The sequence below is a fragment of the Puntigrus tetrazona genome, chromosome 5, assembly GCF_018831695.1.
Source record: "Puntigrus tetrazona isolate hp1 chromosome 5, ASM1883169v1, whole genome shotgun sequence".
NCBI classification, from domain to species: domain Eukaryota; kingdom Metazoa; phylum Chordata; class Actinopteri; order Cypriniformes; family Cyprinidae; genus Puntigrus; species Puntigrus tetrazona.
In genome coordinates this window covers 8877214-8894999 of record NC_056703.1, presented here as the reverse complement: position 1 = coordinate 8894999, position 17786 = coordinate 8877214, and the positions used below count along the sequence as shown (strand labels likewise).

At 38.1% G+C, this 17786-nt stretch overlaps 2 protein-coding genes across 2 annotated transcripts in view; both read right to left on the bottom strand.

Moving 5' to 3' along the window:
- Positions 1–8018, bottom strand: part of whrnb (whirlin b) — a 51091-nt gene extending 43073 nt beyond the window's left edge. The window contains exon 1 of the mRNA XM_043240078.1: positions 4656–8018. Coding sequence (XP_043096013.1) covers positions 4656–5384 — 729 coding nt within the window. The 5' untranslated portion in view covers positions 5385–8018. The remainder of the gene's footprint in view (positions 1–4655) is intronic.
- Positions 8019–9135: 1117 nt separating this feature from the next.
- On the bottom strand, positions 9136–16730 carry noxa1 (NADPH oxidase activator 1). The gene is made up of 16 exons (XM_043240079.1): positions 16596–16730; positions 16211–16390; positions 15412–15494; positions 15090–15198; positions 14086–14220; positions 13760–13867; positions 13509–13568; positions 13360–13397; positions 13086–13224; positions 12811–12879; positions 12267–12345; positions 11931–12010; positions 10792–10946; positions 10540–10645; positions 9805–9928; positions 9136–9469 (listed from the first exon to the last, which is right to left on the bottom strand). Exons 2-16 carry the CDS (start codon positions 16382–16384, stop codon positions 9363–9365), a joined length of 1566 nt encoding a protein of 521 aa, XP_043096014.1. The 5' UTR covers positions 16385–16390; positions 16596–16730; the 3' UTR covers positions 9136–9362.
- Positions 16731–17786: the final 1056 nt, after the last annotated feature.

The window sequence follows — 17786 nt, the reverse complement described above, 5'->3', positions numbered from 1 at the left end:
GGAAGGCCAGAGGTGTGTGCACAGGCAATCTATGACCACAAACTACAAACATTCACGCTCTACAAGAAGGTAATTATAAAGAACAAGTTAAATTCCCCCTAGTGCAGACTCAGACTCACTACGATGTAAAAAAAAACTAAACTTAAATAAAGTGAAAACACCTAAACTGACCTTTCTAAAAATAAAGCAACCTGTTAGTCAATGCTAATTTAACACAAACAATTAAAACTAATGCACTTAAAAACACAAACCTTATTATTTCATCAAGTTTGATTTTGCATTATTGTTTGCCTAGAGACAAACTTATATATGAGATGCACATAATTTTACACACAGATCTCAAAAACAGTGAGATCAACAATTGCTAATTCAGTAAAAATGTGAACTCTGAACCATGTTAACAGCTAACAGTAACCACATCAACAGCAGAATAAATTAAGCCAGTAAAATGAAATGCATTAATCATTTTTTTTTAAATAATCGTTACCACATAAGCAAAGCATGCTATAAACTTAAAAACATTGTTCAGTCTAACACTGTGTGTTCAAAAGACTTAACATTCAAACTGATTTTGCACAAAAAAACCTAAGCATCTTTTTTGTTTTGCAAGTTGGAAACTCCAGTGTAACCACAAAACAGGCTTATGTGGGTAAATAATGTAGAATAATCAGGCTTGTCAAGCTTTAATGTTCACACAAGGTCTTGCATTAGAAAGAAGTTATTTATGCATACTTACAGTACTGGTCCGTCGTGAGTTTTTGTCAAGGAAAAGCACTTTGCAACATCATGGTGGGTCTACGCTATTCTCTTTCTGGAAGCCTCTCAGCTAAAACTGAGGGAAAAAAGAGGTCTCTAATTGACTCTACATCTATCGGTTCCTCCGGCATCCGTTTGGCCTTTTAAAATCTCCATGACAGTGCGGCAGATGGACTGTGTAAAACTCCATTCCCATCAACCTCAGCCCCTCCCCTCTCAGTATCGCTCACTCTCCCTCTCTTGCTCCAAGCTATGGGAAAAAATCATCTCTCTTGCTTTGATAAATTGAACCATCTTATCTTTCACCGACCCGTACTGTCTTTGATGATCCTCAGTGGTCGGAAAACAAATCAGCTTTTCATTATTTTGACACTTACATAAGCACAAACTCTCTCCCCACAGCATTATCTCTGGCTTTCCTTCTATATGTTATAAAATGGTCAACGTGCATCGTGGTGGTGAAAATAATACCGCCGTTGAGCTCTGTTTGTTCCAGAACCATCAGATGTGGAGTGCACACTGTTTTGGGCTTACGTTCTGTGTGCTGGGGGTTGTTATTAGCTATTCGCATGACTCAGGAACTCTCAGTGCTTAATGCGAATTCTACTGAAAGAGATAATGATAAAATATAGGTGATCGAGATAAGACCAGAAATACAGGAAAGTACAAGCAGCTGCATCGCCATTATTTGCATTGCCGGCACAATTTGTCATTGAGAATAATTACTTAAGACTGGCAGGTCAATAGGGGTGAGACTCCGACAGAGAGAGCAGACGATGTGACTTTGCCTGCTGTACTTCTTTGTCCAATCCCCTATTATTCAGCAGGTCATTTTTTTAAACCAATGATCAGTCTTCAGTTATGCAGATTTAGATGACTGAACAGGATTTGAGAGTGTTTTTTTGCTAGGCCGTGATCCTTTTTATCCCATCTAAGAGTAATCATACTAAATTGGAGTATGTGAAAAGTCAATTCACGTAGCGATTAAATGAGATAAACGAATCCCTGGCGCTTCGATTTATTGTTACCCACCCATTGACGCACTTCATCACACGCCAAACTCTCTGTCAGAACTAATCAAAGCTCACGGTCGAGGCTGCTTTGAGTGTGTTCTCTGGCTTAAACACTGTCTGCTTAATTAACCGCTTTTATGAATTATTCAGGTCCTAATGGGAAGCAGAATGGATCCAATTAATAAACGAGAGCAGGAATCCCAACAGGAGTGGCTCTGAACACCCCTATTAGCTTAGCACGCAAACAGGAACTACTGCAATTAACGTGAGACAATGATGCTGGAAGAACTGCTGGAATTCAGATAAAAAAAGCATTTTACCATGTAAAATGGTGATTGGTCTTGTCAGGCTGGAACAACTAGTACATAAAGAACTAGTCACTGGTGGCAGTGAGAACTGGTGAATTGGCAATTGGTGACTGAACTTGACTGAGCTTACAACATGTGTGACACCGTGAAAGTATCAAAGGTTTTTTTTAGGCATGTAAACAAAATAACTATAATAAATATTAAATATATAAATATCAGCGGACTGCAGTGGTGTTCTGAAATGAGGAGGCAAAGTCCTCACATTTAAGTTTTTTTTTTTTTTCATTATTATTATTATTATTATTATTATTATTATTGTTGAATTAGAAGTCATATTTTCTTGGTTAAATCCACAAAGTATAAATCGGTTTAGTGTCATTAATAATTTTACATTAAACAAAAAAAATACTCAAAGAACTAAATTTAAAAACATATTATTTTTAAAATTAAATTAGTATTATCATTTTGCAGTTGTACTGTGTATTATTTTTTTATTGTTATTGTTGCAGTGAATTAAGTTATTAACCAAATTAAAATATTAAAATTATTATTTTTAAAACAACCTGGACGCTAAAAACAAACACATTTTGAAAAATAAATCGTGCATTCCTAAAATCTTCCATGCTAGTGTATTTTTTGGTGTACAACTACAATGTGACAGTCCTGGTTGGCCAATTTGTAGGTCAGTCCAGAATAAGATGCAACATGAAATGCCAAAGGCCATGTCATCTTCCATAAGATATCATGTTAACAGCTCAGATATTGTCAAATCAGCTCAATTCACACCTCGGCTTTATAGTAAACTTCACAGGAAATGTGAGACGTTCTGTTCTCACCTCAAAACATCTTTATTTAGAAATGCTAACAGGCAGGCACTTTGAGTAGCATGGTCAATCACTTTTAATCCCTCCATACGGAACCTGCAATCAAAACAGACTGACTCACTCAATAAAGCTTTATAAACAGATGCCAGGCACTGAGCTGCCGCTATATAAATTCCACTAAATATTAATGTAATTAAACAGCTATACAAGATGCTGCTGGTGTGATCGACAGAAAGCAAGAACTGTCTGAATAGTGCCAAGTGAAGTGTAGCCGATGCAGGTCTGAGCTTCCATGCAACGATTTGACTCACATTGTTATTTGCTCTGTGCTTTTTTTAGTTTGTGGATTCAGTTCTGACAGGCAAACGAGACTGCGACATGAGTAAGACAGGCAGTACAACAAAGCAAGGACGGTACAAAAGAATGCCGCACTTCCCTCAGCAGTCTAACGTGAATGCTTGAAAAAAACAAAAAAACCAAAAAACAAACACAGAATGAGCCAGCCCACACAAATAGTCAAAGAGAGAGAGCGAGCGAGCAAAGAGGAGAGGAAAGTAAGAGTGAGGTGGCTGCCTGTCATCGCTCTTCTTCTGCAAACTGTACAAGCTTCAATTGTTATGTAACCTATGATTTAACTCTCAAATCCAGAACTAAAATTAGAGACGATAATAGATTCCACCACAGGCAAATATCTAACTGGACGTTACAGTTGATGAAACACCAGTCCTTCCGATTCTTTCCCCCGCACCACAGCACCAATGGGCCGTTTTGAGTCAATTATACCAATTTCCTGAAATTACCTTTGGACACACACGGGGGGAATGGGAGCAAATGTGTTTTAAAAAAAGGCCAGGATTAGGACCATGTGAAGAGATAAGAGAGCAAGTGAGATGGTTTAGTCACACTGCCCGTGGCCAGGTTGGGGTTGAGGCCAAGAGTTAGTGCACAGCACTGTGTAATCAAGTGGGAAAAAAAAAAAAAAAAAAAAAAAAAAAATTACAGATTGATTTTAGCTCTGCTAAAGCCAGTAACTCTGACTGGGACTGTGGCCAAAGATTTTTCTGCAGGGCTGTGACACTGGTAAAGGACTTTACAGGATAAGTGGAGAAAGGGGGGAAAGCAAATGGGGCTGTTTGGTACAAAAAAGGAGAGTCAACACTGTAAAAATAAAAAGACCAACAGGGTTCCTCACACTGCCTTACTGACAGATCCCTGCGAAGAAGACGTACATTTAGATTTTGCTTTGTTGAAGTTATAAATAAAAGAAAAAATGCTTTTATTAATATTATTATTTAGTTATATTTTTAACTGGACGATATGAGGGCAGTCAAACCATCCTTAATTTTCCTTAATGTTATTACACTTTTAGTTAGTATACATAGGGCCCATCTTTATTTATATTCAGTATGTACGAATTTGTTTTCATTGAGTTTCTCCACGATTTTAAAGAACAGTTAGAAATGGTAAAACACCAACAATCGTACACGCATGCATCAAAACATTCTTCTTATAATGGGTTTAACTTAATTGGCATTTTCCAGAAAAACTGCCTTTTTGGATAAGGTTCCTAGAGGTTTCCATCAGTTCAGCAGTCTGATGAACCCCCTCAAAAACGTCTTTCCTGAATAATTTCATACTCAACAGATCCAGACTGAGTCAAAAGAATGTGAAATGTTTAAAACAATGGCAAAAACACACGTTCACTCACACACACACACACACACACACACACTAACATAGAGATCACACGTCACCTTGACTGCCTCTCCATGAGTGACTCGGTCAAACACCATGCTATTGACTTGCATGATCTGGTCTCCAACTCTGAGCCCCTCTCTCTCAGCGGATGATCCCGGCTCCACCAAAGACACATAGATGCCAACTCCATGCTCTGACCCACCCCGTATGCTGAATCCCAGGCCTTCATGGCTCTTGCTCCTTTTCAGCGTAACTTGGCGAATTTCATCGGGCGCTTCCTGCATCAGCGCTGGCGCTGTCCCCTCAGCCGCGGTGCTGAAAACCGGAGCCTGCCGCACGGGTCCGTGACTGGGACCGGCCTGCTCGGACTCGTGCAGAAAGTGCACGGAGGATGCTCCGGCGTGAGCGTTCGTGCTTCCGTGGTCATCCGAGCACTCGTGCTTGACACCGGCCGCCAGCAGATCCGTCTTCAGATAAAGCCCTTCCGATGTGTACTGGTCGAACAGCAGCTGGTCCGAGCGGGGTATGACCAGGCGAAGCATGGGTAAGAGTTGGCGCTTGTTGGGTGTGTTGAGAATGACTTTGAGAGTCTGCACGAGATCAAAGACATTGCGTTTGGCGTGGTATACGTTGAGACAGTGGATGAACTGCTCCCTTTCGAAGTCGTTGAGCAGCACGTTGAGCGCGTTGTGCAACTTCTTGACGTTAACGGAAAGCGCGCGGCCACCGGAGCCCAGGGAGTTCGCGCCCGACTTGAGAGAAGCGCGCTCCAATTCCGTGCTCATTCTCGGACACCTCAAAACCACAGGGGGGTTTCACATCAGGCATCAGGAACAGAGCGCGATCGCTGCCTCTCGCTAAAAACAGAAGCGCGGCGCGATTCGTGCGTTAACCTGTAGTGAGACCAGCCATGCCGAGTTAAGTCTTCAAAATAACAACGCGGAATAACTAGCGCGGTGCAGTTTGGAAACTTTTGATTAATGCTGAAATCGGTTAAATAAATCACTTTGAAGAGTGGAAAAACTACAGTCTTCTTTCAAAGGCAAACAACAAACCCGAATTAAGTCCCGCGAGGATTTGACGTCCGTTATAGTGACTTTAATCCTTTTGGTAAGACACTGCGCGTTGAGGAACCGGTGGCGAGACGCGTCCCACTCCGAAAAAGAAACAGAAACACAGCACGAAGGTTTGAAGTTTGGCTGCTGAGCTCTGAAGAGCAGCGCGTCTGGTCAGTGCGGCTCGCTCGGATTTCTTGTCGCTACTACCGAGTCCGTAGTGAGATACCGACACTGCGCTCTGGAGGAAATGACGCACGCGCGAGGCGCCTCTGTTGCTTAGGAACAAACAACTGTGAGGAACGCATTTGGACAAACTAAACTACATTTTTTTTTCTGTGCGTGAGCTATTTTTAATTTTCAAGGCCACCGGGCTATTGACGTTGATCAATTGAAAAATAAGTCGTTTCCAAAGAGCATTGCGCACTTAACGTAAAAGTTCTCAAAGGGAAACACTGGAGAAACCACAGTCACCTGATTTTAACTTAACACGTATGTGCCACTGACAGATCCTCTAAATGTTATTTATTTATCTTTGAAGCAACAACTCGTTGTTCAGAATGTCGGCTAACATTTTGTCAAGGTTCTCTAATGTGATCATTCTTGTTGTGCTGTTAATATAATGTTAATTCAGAGTTAACTGGTCTTTAATAAAGTTCTTGCTTTAGCCCAAAATTTATATTTCTATTATTTGCATTGTTGACTCAACGTTTCTCTGAAACATTTTATTTGGACGTTCATGATTTGGATGATTAAGAGAACATTCAACATAAGCATTTCAATAATTTCTGTAAAAGTCCCATAACGCTCCCATAACCAAGATAAACTGAAAATGTTTTGAAAATTCAGAGAACATTTCATAATTTTTTGGGTATGTTAGCAAGACATTTTAGAACAAAATTTGTTTTAGCTGGGAAGACAAATGCTGGTACATACTTATGATTTAATATTGAGATCTTAAATTATCAAATCTCCAGTATGGCAATGTTGGAACATCCAATTTAAAGATCAAAAATATTTGACCTAACAAAGCCACAGCTGACCAATCAAAATGAAGTGTTCCAGGGAGCCATCAAATACAGAAAAACTTTCAGAATAGTAGTGACCTAAATACATTTTTCAGTAATGACCAATGAAAACCAAATCCGATTATGATTGACATCTCCCTTTGGAACATTTTAAAAAGAAATGTCTCGGTGCAGATGAAAAAGGCCCTTACATTTCAATCTTACAGCTGATTTCTCTTTTTAAGTTAAGACGGGTCAGTGAAAGCTGTTTTGATCAGATTTACAAAACGAGGGCAGTGTTTGGACGCATTTATGTGTGTGTGCTTTATTTGAGAGTGCTCCATTTATACCTGAAGCTCTCTAATCCCTTGTGTCTGCCTGGGCAAAGACAGTAATATTACATCTAAAACGCAGCTCTGCTCAAATCAGGCTGGTGTTGTGAGAACCCAACTCTCACAGAGGCTGTGTATAATGCTGCATCTGCTGAGAAGAGCTGCATAATCCATTCGTGCACATTCATGGCAGCCCGTGAATTGTTTTAAACAATAATAATTATCCTTATTATGTAGGCTGTCTGATGTGCTTAAAAGACAAGCCGCAAGGTTTTAGTCCAGTCTGTGCATTTCAGCTGCTGGGGAAGCTCAGTTGAAACGCACGTGTCATCCTCTAAGCTCATAAAGAGGAATTAGAAAGGCCTGTCAGCAGACATCCACAACCTACGGCACATCAATAGTCTCCCTGAGGGTTAATAGTAAACTCACATAGACAGACTGTTGCTTTCTTAAAGGCTGTATTTAACCTGCATTTGTTTTGCCAGGGAGAGTGCATCGGTGCTAAATAAAATGATAAAATACGAATGAAATAAACCAGAGTGCAGTATAATACAATAAACGTGAGCACGTAATTAACATTAAAGTAAGCAACAACAGCCTCAGTTGTTAAATGCTTGATTTAAAATGATAACAGAACCTCTCAACCGAACTTTCTTCATTCTTTCGGGTGTCACATACCTTTAAGATGGTGACATTGCAGCAAAAGAGTCAAATTCATTGCTAATTTGCAATTACCGCTCTTGGCATAGGCGCACGGTGGCATAAATTAATGAACAATTAATGGGCCTAAATGAGACAATAGAGATGCCCATTGATCTTTATGCACTGTAGAAGTGAATACACTTCAGCTGTAAGTCACGTATCACTATGACTCACTCACCAAAGGCACACACACGCACACACTCAAAACTGCTCCAAAATGTACGACAGAAATTCAATTAAGTGCTAAAATACCTAATATCTTCCCTTGTCCTTTCTATCTCCCTATGTGTGTTTGTGAGAGTGATTTAATGAAGCCGCGTGTTTGGGTTGGTTTAACCTAATTTGAGTAATTCCTGTTCTCTTGGCTTAAATTGAGACTCCAGATTTCCCCCTGCACCATCATAGTGGGCTGTTTTCTGCTTTCTTGATAAAGAGTCCCAAGTCCTCTTTTGAGTACAGAGCAAGTGATGTAAAGAATAAACATCTAACTTTTATGGCGGGTTGCGCAGTCAAGACCATTAAATCGCAGCCGTTGGCTGTGCTTTACACAAAGACCCAAATACAGTTCAGTTACGACTGACAGAAGCTTGTTTTGACGCCGAAACATGTTAAATTGTCTAACTCCCTGACACTTATACAACACCGTTTACAGCAGCTCATAAACACGACGCTAAATTTTACTGTTTGAAAAAAAAAAATCCCGGGACGGAAGGTAGGAAGGGAAGAACTGATCGGTAAACGTTGGGTCAGAATGCGGTACGGCTTTGATTAATAGCAGAATGTTTAATGGGAATTGAGGGAAATGTGCGTCACGCTGGGCTCTGCCAACCCTATAATTACGGCAATATAAAAGAGCAGAGGGATCGTATGCTGCAGTGCCATGCCCCAGTGCCCAGTCTGACAGAGCACACCACGCCATTAAACACTGCATTACGGATACCTCACTGAGGTGTATTCAGCTCTCACTACAGGACAGGGGTGATTTAAAAGCCATTTTATGACATCTGACCAAGTCGGAAATAAAATCTGCCAGGGGTGTGTATTGTATGGGCGTGATGCGAGGTAAATCATCTCTTTTTGCTGCACTGCTGTGCACTTTGTAAATGATAGATACCATGTCAGCTGCAGGTTAAGAAGAGGTGGGTGGCAATGATGTAAACTAAAGCTGGCATCCCATTGAGCACTATTTAAAACCTTGCATTTGGCCTCTAGCCGCCCCGATTCGTGACTTCAAAAAGTACCTGAAATTCTCCGTTTTCTATTAATATTAAATGAACCCACTCTGTAAAGCAGGCCAGGATTTTCCAGTCGGCATCTAATTTAAACAGAATTTAAAAAGTTCAGATACCATTACGTAATATAATTTATGACATCTTAAATTCCAGAATGATACTATTTTCCAGTTAGAAAGCACTTAAAGACTGCTGCAATCTAAGTAAATTGAAAGATAAATAAAGGAAAATGTTATTATGGACAATTCACCTTTGAAAAGGGAAAAAGTATGGAGAGCAGTAATTATTCTGATTTCATGTTTTTCAAGTGTATGCTAAAAACTTAGTAAATACTGAGATTTTTAACAGATGGACCCCTCAAGACTGTCGCTGCACATGAGAAAGTTCTTATTCACTGAAGGCTAATACAGCCACTGTTGATGTTTAGAGGCTGTGTCAATCTGTTGAATTCCCACTGATGCTGTCTGTATCCTGATGAGCAAAACTTTGAGGGAAGATGCCAATATTTCCAGCGACGTGTCCTTCTAACCACTCATCGTTCACTGGAAAACGGAAAAAACACGATAACACTTTAGAACAGGGAACACTCGTTCACTATTAACTACAGCTTTTACCTCAGTAAATTATTAATTTGTTGCTAATAATTAGGAAGGTAGTTGTTAAGTTTGGGTATCGGGTAGGATTGAGTAAGGTCGTGTAGAATAAGGCATTAATATGTGCTTAATTACTAATAATAAATAGCTTATATTTTAGTAATATGCATGCTAAAAAGCAGCCAGTTAAGAGACCCTAAAATAAGGTGTTAACAAAAATACTCACATGTGTGTAACGTTAATAATAAAATCAATAACAAAAAGATAGCCCACTGTTTATGTACCTTTACTGAGAATGTCAATTGTGTCGCCTTCACTGAATTCCAAATCCTCCGGGCCTTGTGCATTGTAGTCGTACAGTGCCACCATCTGATAGAGAATAGTCCTGTTGGCCAGAGGGTCCTCGTTCTTTGGACAAGATGGAAAAAAACAGGAATATATTAAAATATTAAAAATTGCTCAAAATATTTTTTATGAAAGAACAAAATTCATGGAGATCGTTGCCTTTTTGTCCCTCATAATTAAAAGAATTGGTTAAGTATTTACAGGTTGATTTCCTCAAACGGTGTAAACACGGTGAGTGAGTGCTGCTATCAAAACAAGCAGCACTGGCAGACATTTTTGGCAAGATAAGCTAACCAAACTAGAATTTTGCAATTCTGTTTGGTATCGATAGTGGTACAATTTATTAAAGATGTAGTAGATCATTTACTCACCCTTGTTTCGTTCCAAACCTGTATGAGGTTCCGATGTTGCATAAAAAAAGGTATTTTAAAGAATGCTGGTGATCAAACAGTCAGCGGTCCTCATTGACTTCCATACTATTTTGTTACCATACCATCAAATCCAATGGGGACCAACAACTGTTAGGTTCTTTAGAATATCTTCTTTTGTGTTCAACATAAGAAATGAACTTATACAGGTTTGGAATGAGTAAATGATGACAATTTTCTTTTTTTTGAGCGAACTCTATCTTTAAGTCACTGATAGCTGTCAATCAAAATTAGCAATTAGTTTACCTGACACCAAATTTGGGCACGACCGCATTCAGCCACACCCTCCAGGCTATCCAGCCTATCATCACCATTCAGTGGTGTTAGGGCTCTGGTGCCATTCGTTCTGTGTCTGTGAGAGGAAGCAGTAGTAAGTGTTAGAAATGTTGTGGGGGTTTGTACAACGGAAAAATGTGACCAGAGTTCTAACATACTTTAAAGCTGGGAATTTATGGTAACTAAAAGCGGGTCAAGCAGACTGCAGGTCTGTGATATTACCTGAGGCGAACGTTCATTGCTGGCTGTCCTAATTTCTCAGCGATTTTGTCTTGCAGATCCCGGAAAGAAGTTTCTGAAGGGACTCTCAGAGCCATGGTGTATGTATAGCGCACCTTCACTATGACTGATCCAGACTCCTGAGGTGAAGTTTGGGCCTGAGAAATTGGCGTCGGGGAGCATATCTGAGGTTACGACTGAGATAACTGAAACCTACATATGACCAGTTCACTGGGATTTACATAACAATAACTTGATTTTTTTTTTTAAATATTTACCCCAAATACCTCTTTTGACCATTGCAAAGTTTGCACAAGGTATTTGCATATTCATATATAAGTTTTGTCACAAGGTAATCAGGTTTCTCTGCCAGAGAGTGGCCTCAAATAGTCCCCTTTTCAAAATTTTAGCAGTTTTCCTTTGCTCCCTTGGGTGTATTTCTGACTGAATCAGGCCAAATCAAAGGCCTGCTGCTTCAACACTCCACTTCATGTCTGAGTCACAAAACTCATTCAAAAGATCTCATCTCACACAAAAGATCAACCATGACGGCCACTGCATTAATCATGCTCTGCTTCTATTTCCATCTACAGTATATGATATTGTCAGCAATGCTGTCTTTCAGGCTTGACAAATTGGACAGGAAGATAAAACATACACATATGTGTGTGTGTGTGTGTATATATATATGTATGTATGTATATATATATATATATATATATATATATATATATATATATATATATATATATATATATATATATATATATATATATATATACACATACATATATACACACACATATATATATATACATATATATACACACATTTTATGTATTTATTTATTTTTATAAATAATGTACTTTACACAATTATTAAACTGAACTGAATCAAAACTGAAGCTAAATAATGCTGTTTTACCTTACGTCACTAATTCCTTATTCTGTTACTTCCCCGTTTAATACTGTGCAGCTGCTTTGAAACAATCTTAACTGCATTAAGGGCTGTGTAAATAAAAGTAAACTGACTTAAACCTTTTAATTAATGGTGAAAAATCCCTAACGGTAAAGAAACCACTGCTTTGTCCTGCCACAAGGTCAGGAGTCTTTCATCATATCCAAGTGTGTTTGGTTACTCACCTGCTGTGTGGGGACGCGGGTGGAGCTGCCGGTTGTAGGAGGAGTTGTGTGGGTAGCATCGGCACAGGAGGGCTGCAGCTCTACAGGAGAGAAAAACCTACTTTCTTCAGAATACCGGTACAGTCATTTTTGCTTTTTATTTTTAGGACAGTTAAAGGAGAGACAGGAAGTGATAACTGCAACATCTATTATATATATAGAGTTTAGAGATTAAATTTCCTTTTATTTTTTTCATAATAATATGTATTAATGAAAATAAAACACATACCCGCACAACAAATTTAGTCAACCGTTTCAGTTTGAATGCTCTGTTTTATCTAAAATTCATTTCTGTACCTAATGAACGTTGAGATGGAGCTTGGGGTCGGTTTGGAGGTTTTAGGGCTGGTGGATGCGGGATGCCATTGGCGAGTTCCTTCAAAAAAATGTAGAGAAAATTACTAAATATGCTACTTTAGTTCAGACACTGAATGCTTATACACTATGCCAAGCGAGGAAATGTAGATCTTCTTTTTGCTCAATTAATCATCACATATCTGGCAGAAGTGGTAACAAGAGGCTATAAACTTCTTAAACCTTTTTTTTATTTTTATGACTGCTTTTCTCTTCCTTACAATGAGGCTAAAAGTAACGGTGTGCTGAGGCGAAGCGTGGTCTTTGCCAAATTTCTGTGGTTTGCAAAGTGTGTAAGCACATTTTTAGACTAGAATTAAAAAGCTTTTAAAGCTGTCTGCATTCATAAAGCTCGACGTACTGTATCTAAGAGAAAAGCTGGCTAAGACTTGGCAAATTACAAGACATTTAAAACATTAAATAACACTCTGTTGGAAATGAAAGAAGTCATACAGGGAAGTTAACAAATGAATAAAGGGACACTTACGATTCGCTTGTTTTTTCCCTTGTTTTTGATGCCCATCGGTTCAAGAAGGAAATTGGGGACCAGACCTCTCTATTTTTAAAGTAGGAAAAGAGAAGTATCGTAATCGTTATTCTATAATCTGTCATTCTGTTTAATATCATATTAATGATGGCATTTCAGCGGCTTTTGCGAACGTCAGAAACGTAGGTTATAAAGGCGAAAAACAATTAATGTGCCTCCAAATCTAAACAAAGCCTCTGTAGTCCATCAAATTCTAGAAATGGTGAGTATCCCACCTTCCCATCATAAATAATGACCGCCAGTCCGTCTTTGTCATCATCACTGTACAAAAACACTTCTGCTCCTGCGGGCACCGTGAGCTCCCCTGCCCCTTTTGCCACATATGCACTCTTCATTTTCATGTAACGAGATTCCCTATGCCGGAATAACATATTTATCTTAATTAGAAGTGCTTTTTTTGTGCTTAAAGTTGACACAAAACTAGTACAATATATTATTATATCTGCGTATTAGGCTGGTCTTGATATTTGGTGAATACTGAATACATACTGGCCATCTTCTACCTTCGGCTCATAGTAGCCTGGTTTCTGCAGAGACATACATAGTCAGTAAAGTCTAGTTAGAAACCAAAAGTTTGTAAAAAAATAAATAAATAAATAAAAAATTAACAGGTGCAGTATAACAGGTTGTAATTGTACCTGTGGCCTGAGAGGATCAAAACCTCTAAAGTCATCATTGGGAATCAAAGAAGTGATGACCTGAAAGAAAAAGAGTTTAATTTCAGCATAAATATTTCTCAAGTAATAGTGTGCATGTACTTAAAATATGCTTTTTGTCCAGTTCTTTTGTGTTTAAATATCATACAATTTACATTTATTGAAGTTTGCATCTTATAGTTAGTTTCCAAACAGCTTTCAAAGGCGCTGTACTGTGTGAAGATACAAGTTACCTTAGCTTCGCCCAAGAAGTCCCTTGGTTTAACCTGGTCTACATCCCGTTTCCTGGGACGGAACACTTCACCCTCAGGAACCAACAGAGGCTCCAAAACCTCTCTCCTCTGGGAATAAAATAGGCATTTCATGATTACAATGTTTAGTGGAGTGTTGTCAGCTTAACAGACTGCTGAAATCATCACAACCTATACTGCACTCGATAATGCTTTACCACTAAAAGATCAATCATAATGTAGAGAGGGATCTCTTGCAACTATGAGGAAAAAAAACTTTTTCAGTTTCCTCTTAGCATTTTCTTGATAAAATGTCACATAGGTCTTACAGAAATAGCCTCTAGAGCTATGTCTATCAAGTTGCTTCGGCCCGCTCCTCTCTCCTGTGAGGCCGATGTCAAAATTTCTCTGGCTTTGTCCCATTGCTGCAGTCTAGAGTGGACGGCTGCTGCATTATAAAGGACCTATGAGTGAAAAAAGAAATCCTACATAAGTTCATTCTAGATTATACACTGTTGTTGGGGGTCAAGTTTAGTTTAATTTGAAATACATTTTTACTTTTATTCAGCAAATATGCACACAATTGATCAAAAAAGGTAGTAAATACATTTATAAAGTTATTAAAGATTTTTATTTTACTCTGTTCGCTGAGCAATCCTTTAAAATGATCATGTTCTCCAAAATGTTAAGCATCACAGCTGTTTTTAACTGTGAAAATCAGAACATTTCACATTACCGATTTCACTATATATATATATACATAAAGTATCATTATATTTTTACTTCACTTGGGAAACTGTAAAGTAATTCATTCCCTTTCTAGCACACAGTGAGTAATGAGGCTGCGTCTTGATTATTCTACCAGGAAATTACATAAACCATGCCCATAGTACACATTCCTGATGACAAACAGTGGATTAGTGGGGCACATTTTTGCTCTTTGTCTCTGAGAAACTTCTAGAAAGCAAACGTTTCTCTTTTTCATCCAACAGGCATTTGAGGAATAGAAATGTTGTTTCGTCAGTTCAGGCTAACCTGAGCTTAACCTGACAACTAAGGAATGCTGGCTATGTCTTATCTTATTTCTTTGTTGGCATTTGACATTGCATAATCGTGGAGCTTTTTCACTCGGCCCTCGGCCTTGTGATGGATATCTGAACAGGTGAACTCAACCAATGTTCATGTTTAATGGCAGAGTTGACACAAGGCTAGACAGAAATTGTAAACAGTTTCCCACTTGTCAATAAAACAAATTCAAACAATCATACCGTTATACATGGTTTTGGTTAAACTTTTTTTGAGCATACAAAGAGAAATATGCTTATGTTCCGACCTGCCAGCTGTACATTTTATAGCGAAGGCCCAGCTGTTTGTAGTCAATAACAGGGTTTTCCCTCATATATTTCTGAGCCCATATACAGTCAGCCAATGCCTCCTCCAGCCTGGTGTTAGGAAAAAGACAGACACAGACAGAAGGGAAAGAGAATGAAACAGAGAGCGAGCAAGAGAACAAAGAGGCAGTGTCAGATGAAAGCGAATCAGCCGCCCAGAACATCAACTTTAAACAAAAGAGGTCAATGTTTAAGATGTTTTTGTTGCGTCACTCTGTAGCGTAGACTAGTCTGCTTGTTCACAGAGAGCTACAGTATCCTCACCTGTTTGCCATCATATGAACGGCAGACCTCTGGAAAAATCCCACAGCAAGACACGAATCCTTTGCGATTACCTGGTCGAGAGCCTAAAAGACAGCATTTGACATTGTCAGAGACTCTCAAACCACATCTCCTTTTTATCTAGCAATTGCAGTTTGTATTTCCAGATTATATTTTTAACTACCTTAAAATAACAAAATTATGAACTAAGCAAAGGGTTTTCAAATGGGGGCCACAAGGAAGCACTGGGGAACCATGGAAAAAAAAAAAAAAAAAAAAAATAAAATAATAAAAATAATAAAAATATAAATATATATATATATATATATATATATATATATATATATATATATATATATATATATATATATATATATATATAGAAAAATCTTCTAAAATACATCTAGATATTTATATATTTATATAACTTTATATAACTCCTCAACAACTTTTAACATAAGTATATGATTTCTAAATAACTTATAATACATTAATTTGATTCAAATAGAAAACATTAATTTATATGACAACATTAGAGTTAGAATACTATTGTAAGCAAAAATAAGTAACAAATTAATAATAAAAACTAAATAGTTTCCAAATAATAGTCTATACATTTGTAATAATCATATTAAGTGTAAATAATGACATACAACACACAAACACACAGCTGCCTGTATAGTCATATTTTGTGGCATCTAAAAACCAAAAACCCCTAAAAGTAAAGTATAGACATAGACAATGATAATTGTATTGAATTATTGAAAGAGATATCCTACATTTACCACACTTGTAATTGTACCTTGATGGCCGAGTCCACTTGACCCAGGGCAATGTGTGTCGAAGCAACCACAAACATAGTGCGACAGTTGTGTTCTGTGATCTGGTTGAGTTTAGTGAGAGCACACTGCCAGTCCCGGCCGTCTATCGCTCTCACGGCCTCATCCCACAGCTTGATCAACTCTATATACAGCATGGCCCTCTACAACAAAATACAAAATAATCAACTGATATTTCAGAATTACTCTATACTAAGCTGTACTGAGAAAACACAATATTTTTGCATCTAATATCACTAAGAACAAAAAGAGTGAACGTGGCAAATACAGGCGAGACTATGAGCTGTATGCAGGTTCTTAAAAGAAAATAAAACCATAACCTAATACTAGTACAACTGGGACACTTACCACTGCTTAGAAACTGACAGAGACAAGTCAGGAACCCGAACTGCTTTCTAGAAACGAAAGATCAAGAATATGAGCGTGGCTCCTGAACAGGTGTAAGTCAGAGTTCTCAGCGAACTCACAGGGAAGTGATTTTTGTATTGTGACACACAGCTGTGGTTCCTCCCACCATGCTTTCAGGAAGTACCACATTCCCGGCAGAGACAGACAGAGGCTTGTTGAGGAGCAGGTGGAGCACGTACACAATGGCTCAATTAAACAAAAAGCTGATGCATAAGGAAACTGGGAAGACAATGTGCACACCTACACAATAATATATACAGCACACTAAAAAAGTAACTATAAAGGTTGTCTGGCCAAGAGTTACACTACCAGGGAGCACTTAGTCATTGCCTGACATTTATTTTAATAGGAAGAGAGTCAAGAAAAAGACTGGAGAGAGGAATCCCGGCATTGCTATATTACCATGTTTATATAGCAAGTTTACAGCTTTAGATTTTTTGGGGGGTTAAAATTATCTTTAATTTTACATGATCTCAAAAAGAAACAGGCAAAAAAAAAAGGATGTGTTTTGACACAATTTGTAGCGCATTTGTCCACATGTAGATATGTTAAGATACATGCGAAGAACATATTAAACTATGTGGGATAGAAGTGAAACATCCAGGAGAGCAGACGTACTCTAATTTAACCTTAGATGGCGCTACAGATGTTTGTAAACAATCCCACAAGGGTTCTATGGTTTGTAATCTAAAACACAATTTAAGACAATTAAAAAAAAAAAAGTGCAAATTACTTGTATGTCTAAAAATTTATTGCTTTGTTGATGTACAGTTTTGTTGTATTACTTATATATATATATATATATATATATATATATATATATATATATATATATATATATATATATATATACTGCAAACACAAATACTACAAAAAACCTATCATTGCGGTTTATTGGCCATTGACACCTTATATGAGTATGCTGAGTGTTAGATGCTAAACACTTCCAAATTCTTTTTTTAAATACTGACAATCTGAGTGATCCAAAGACTAACTCACAAAAAAACACACAGCACACAAAAGGCACTAGTCGCCACCATCTGGTAAGTAACGACGTAAAATGCAAACATTTTTAATGCAGAAATAGTCACTGAAGCACAAATCCTAACCCCCATTATTAAAAATTCTCAC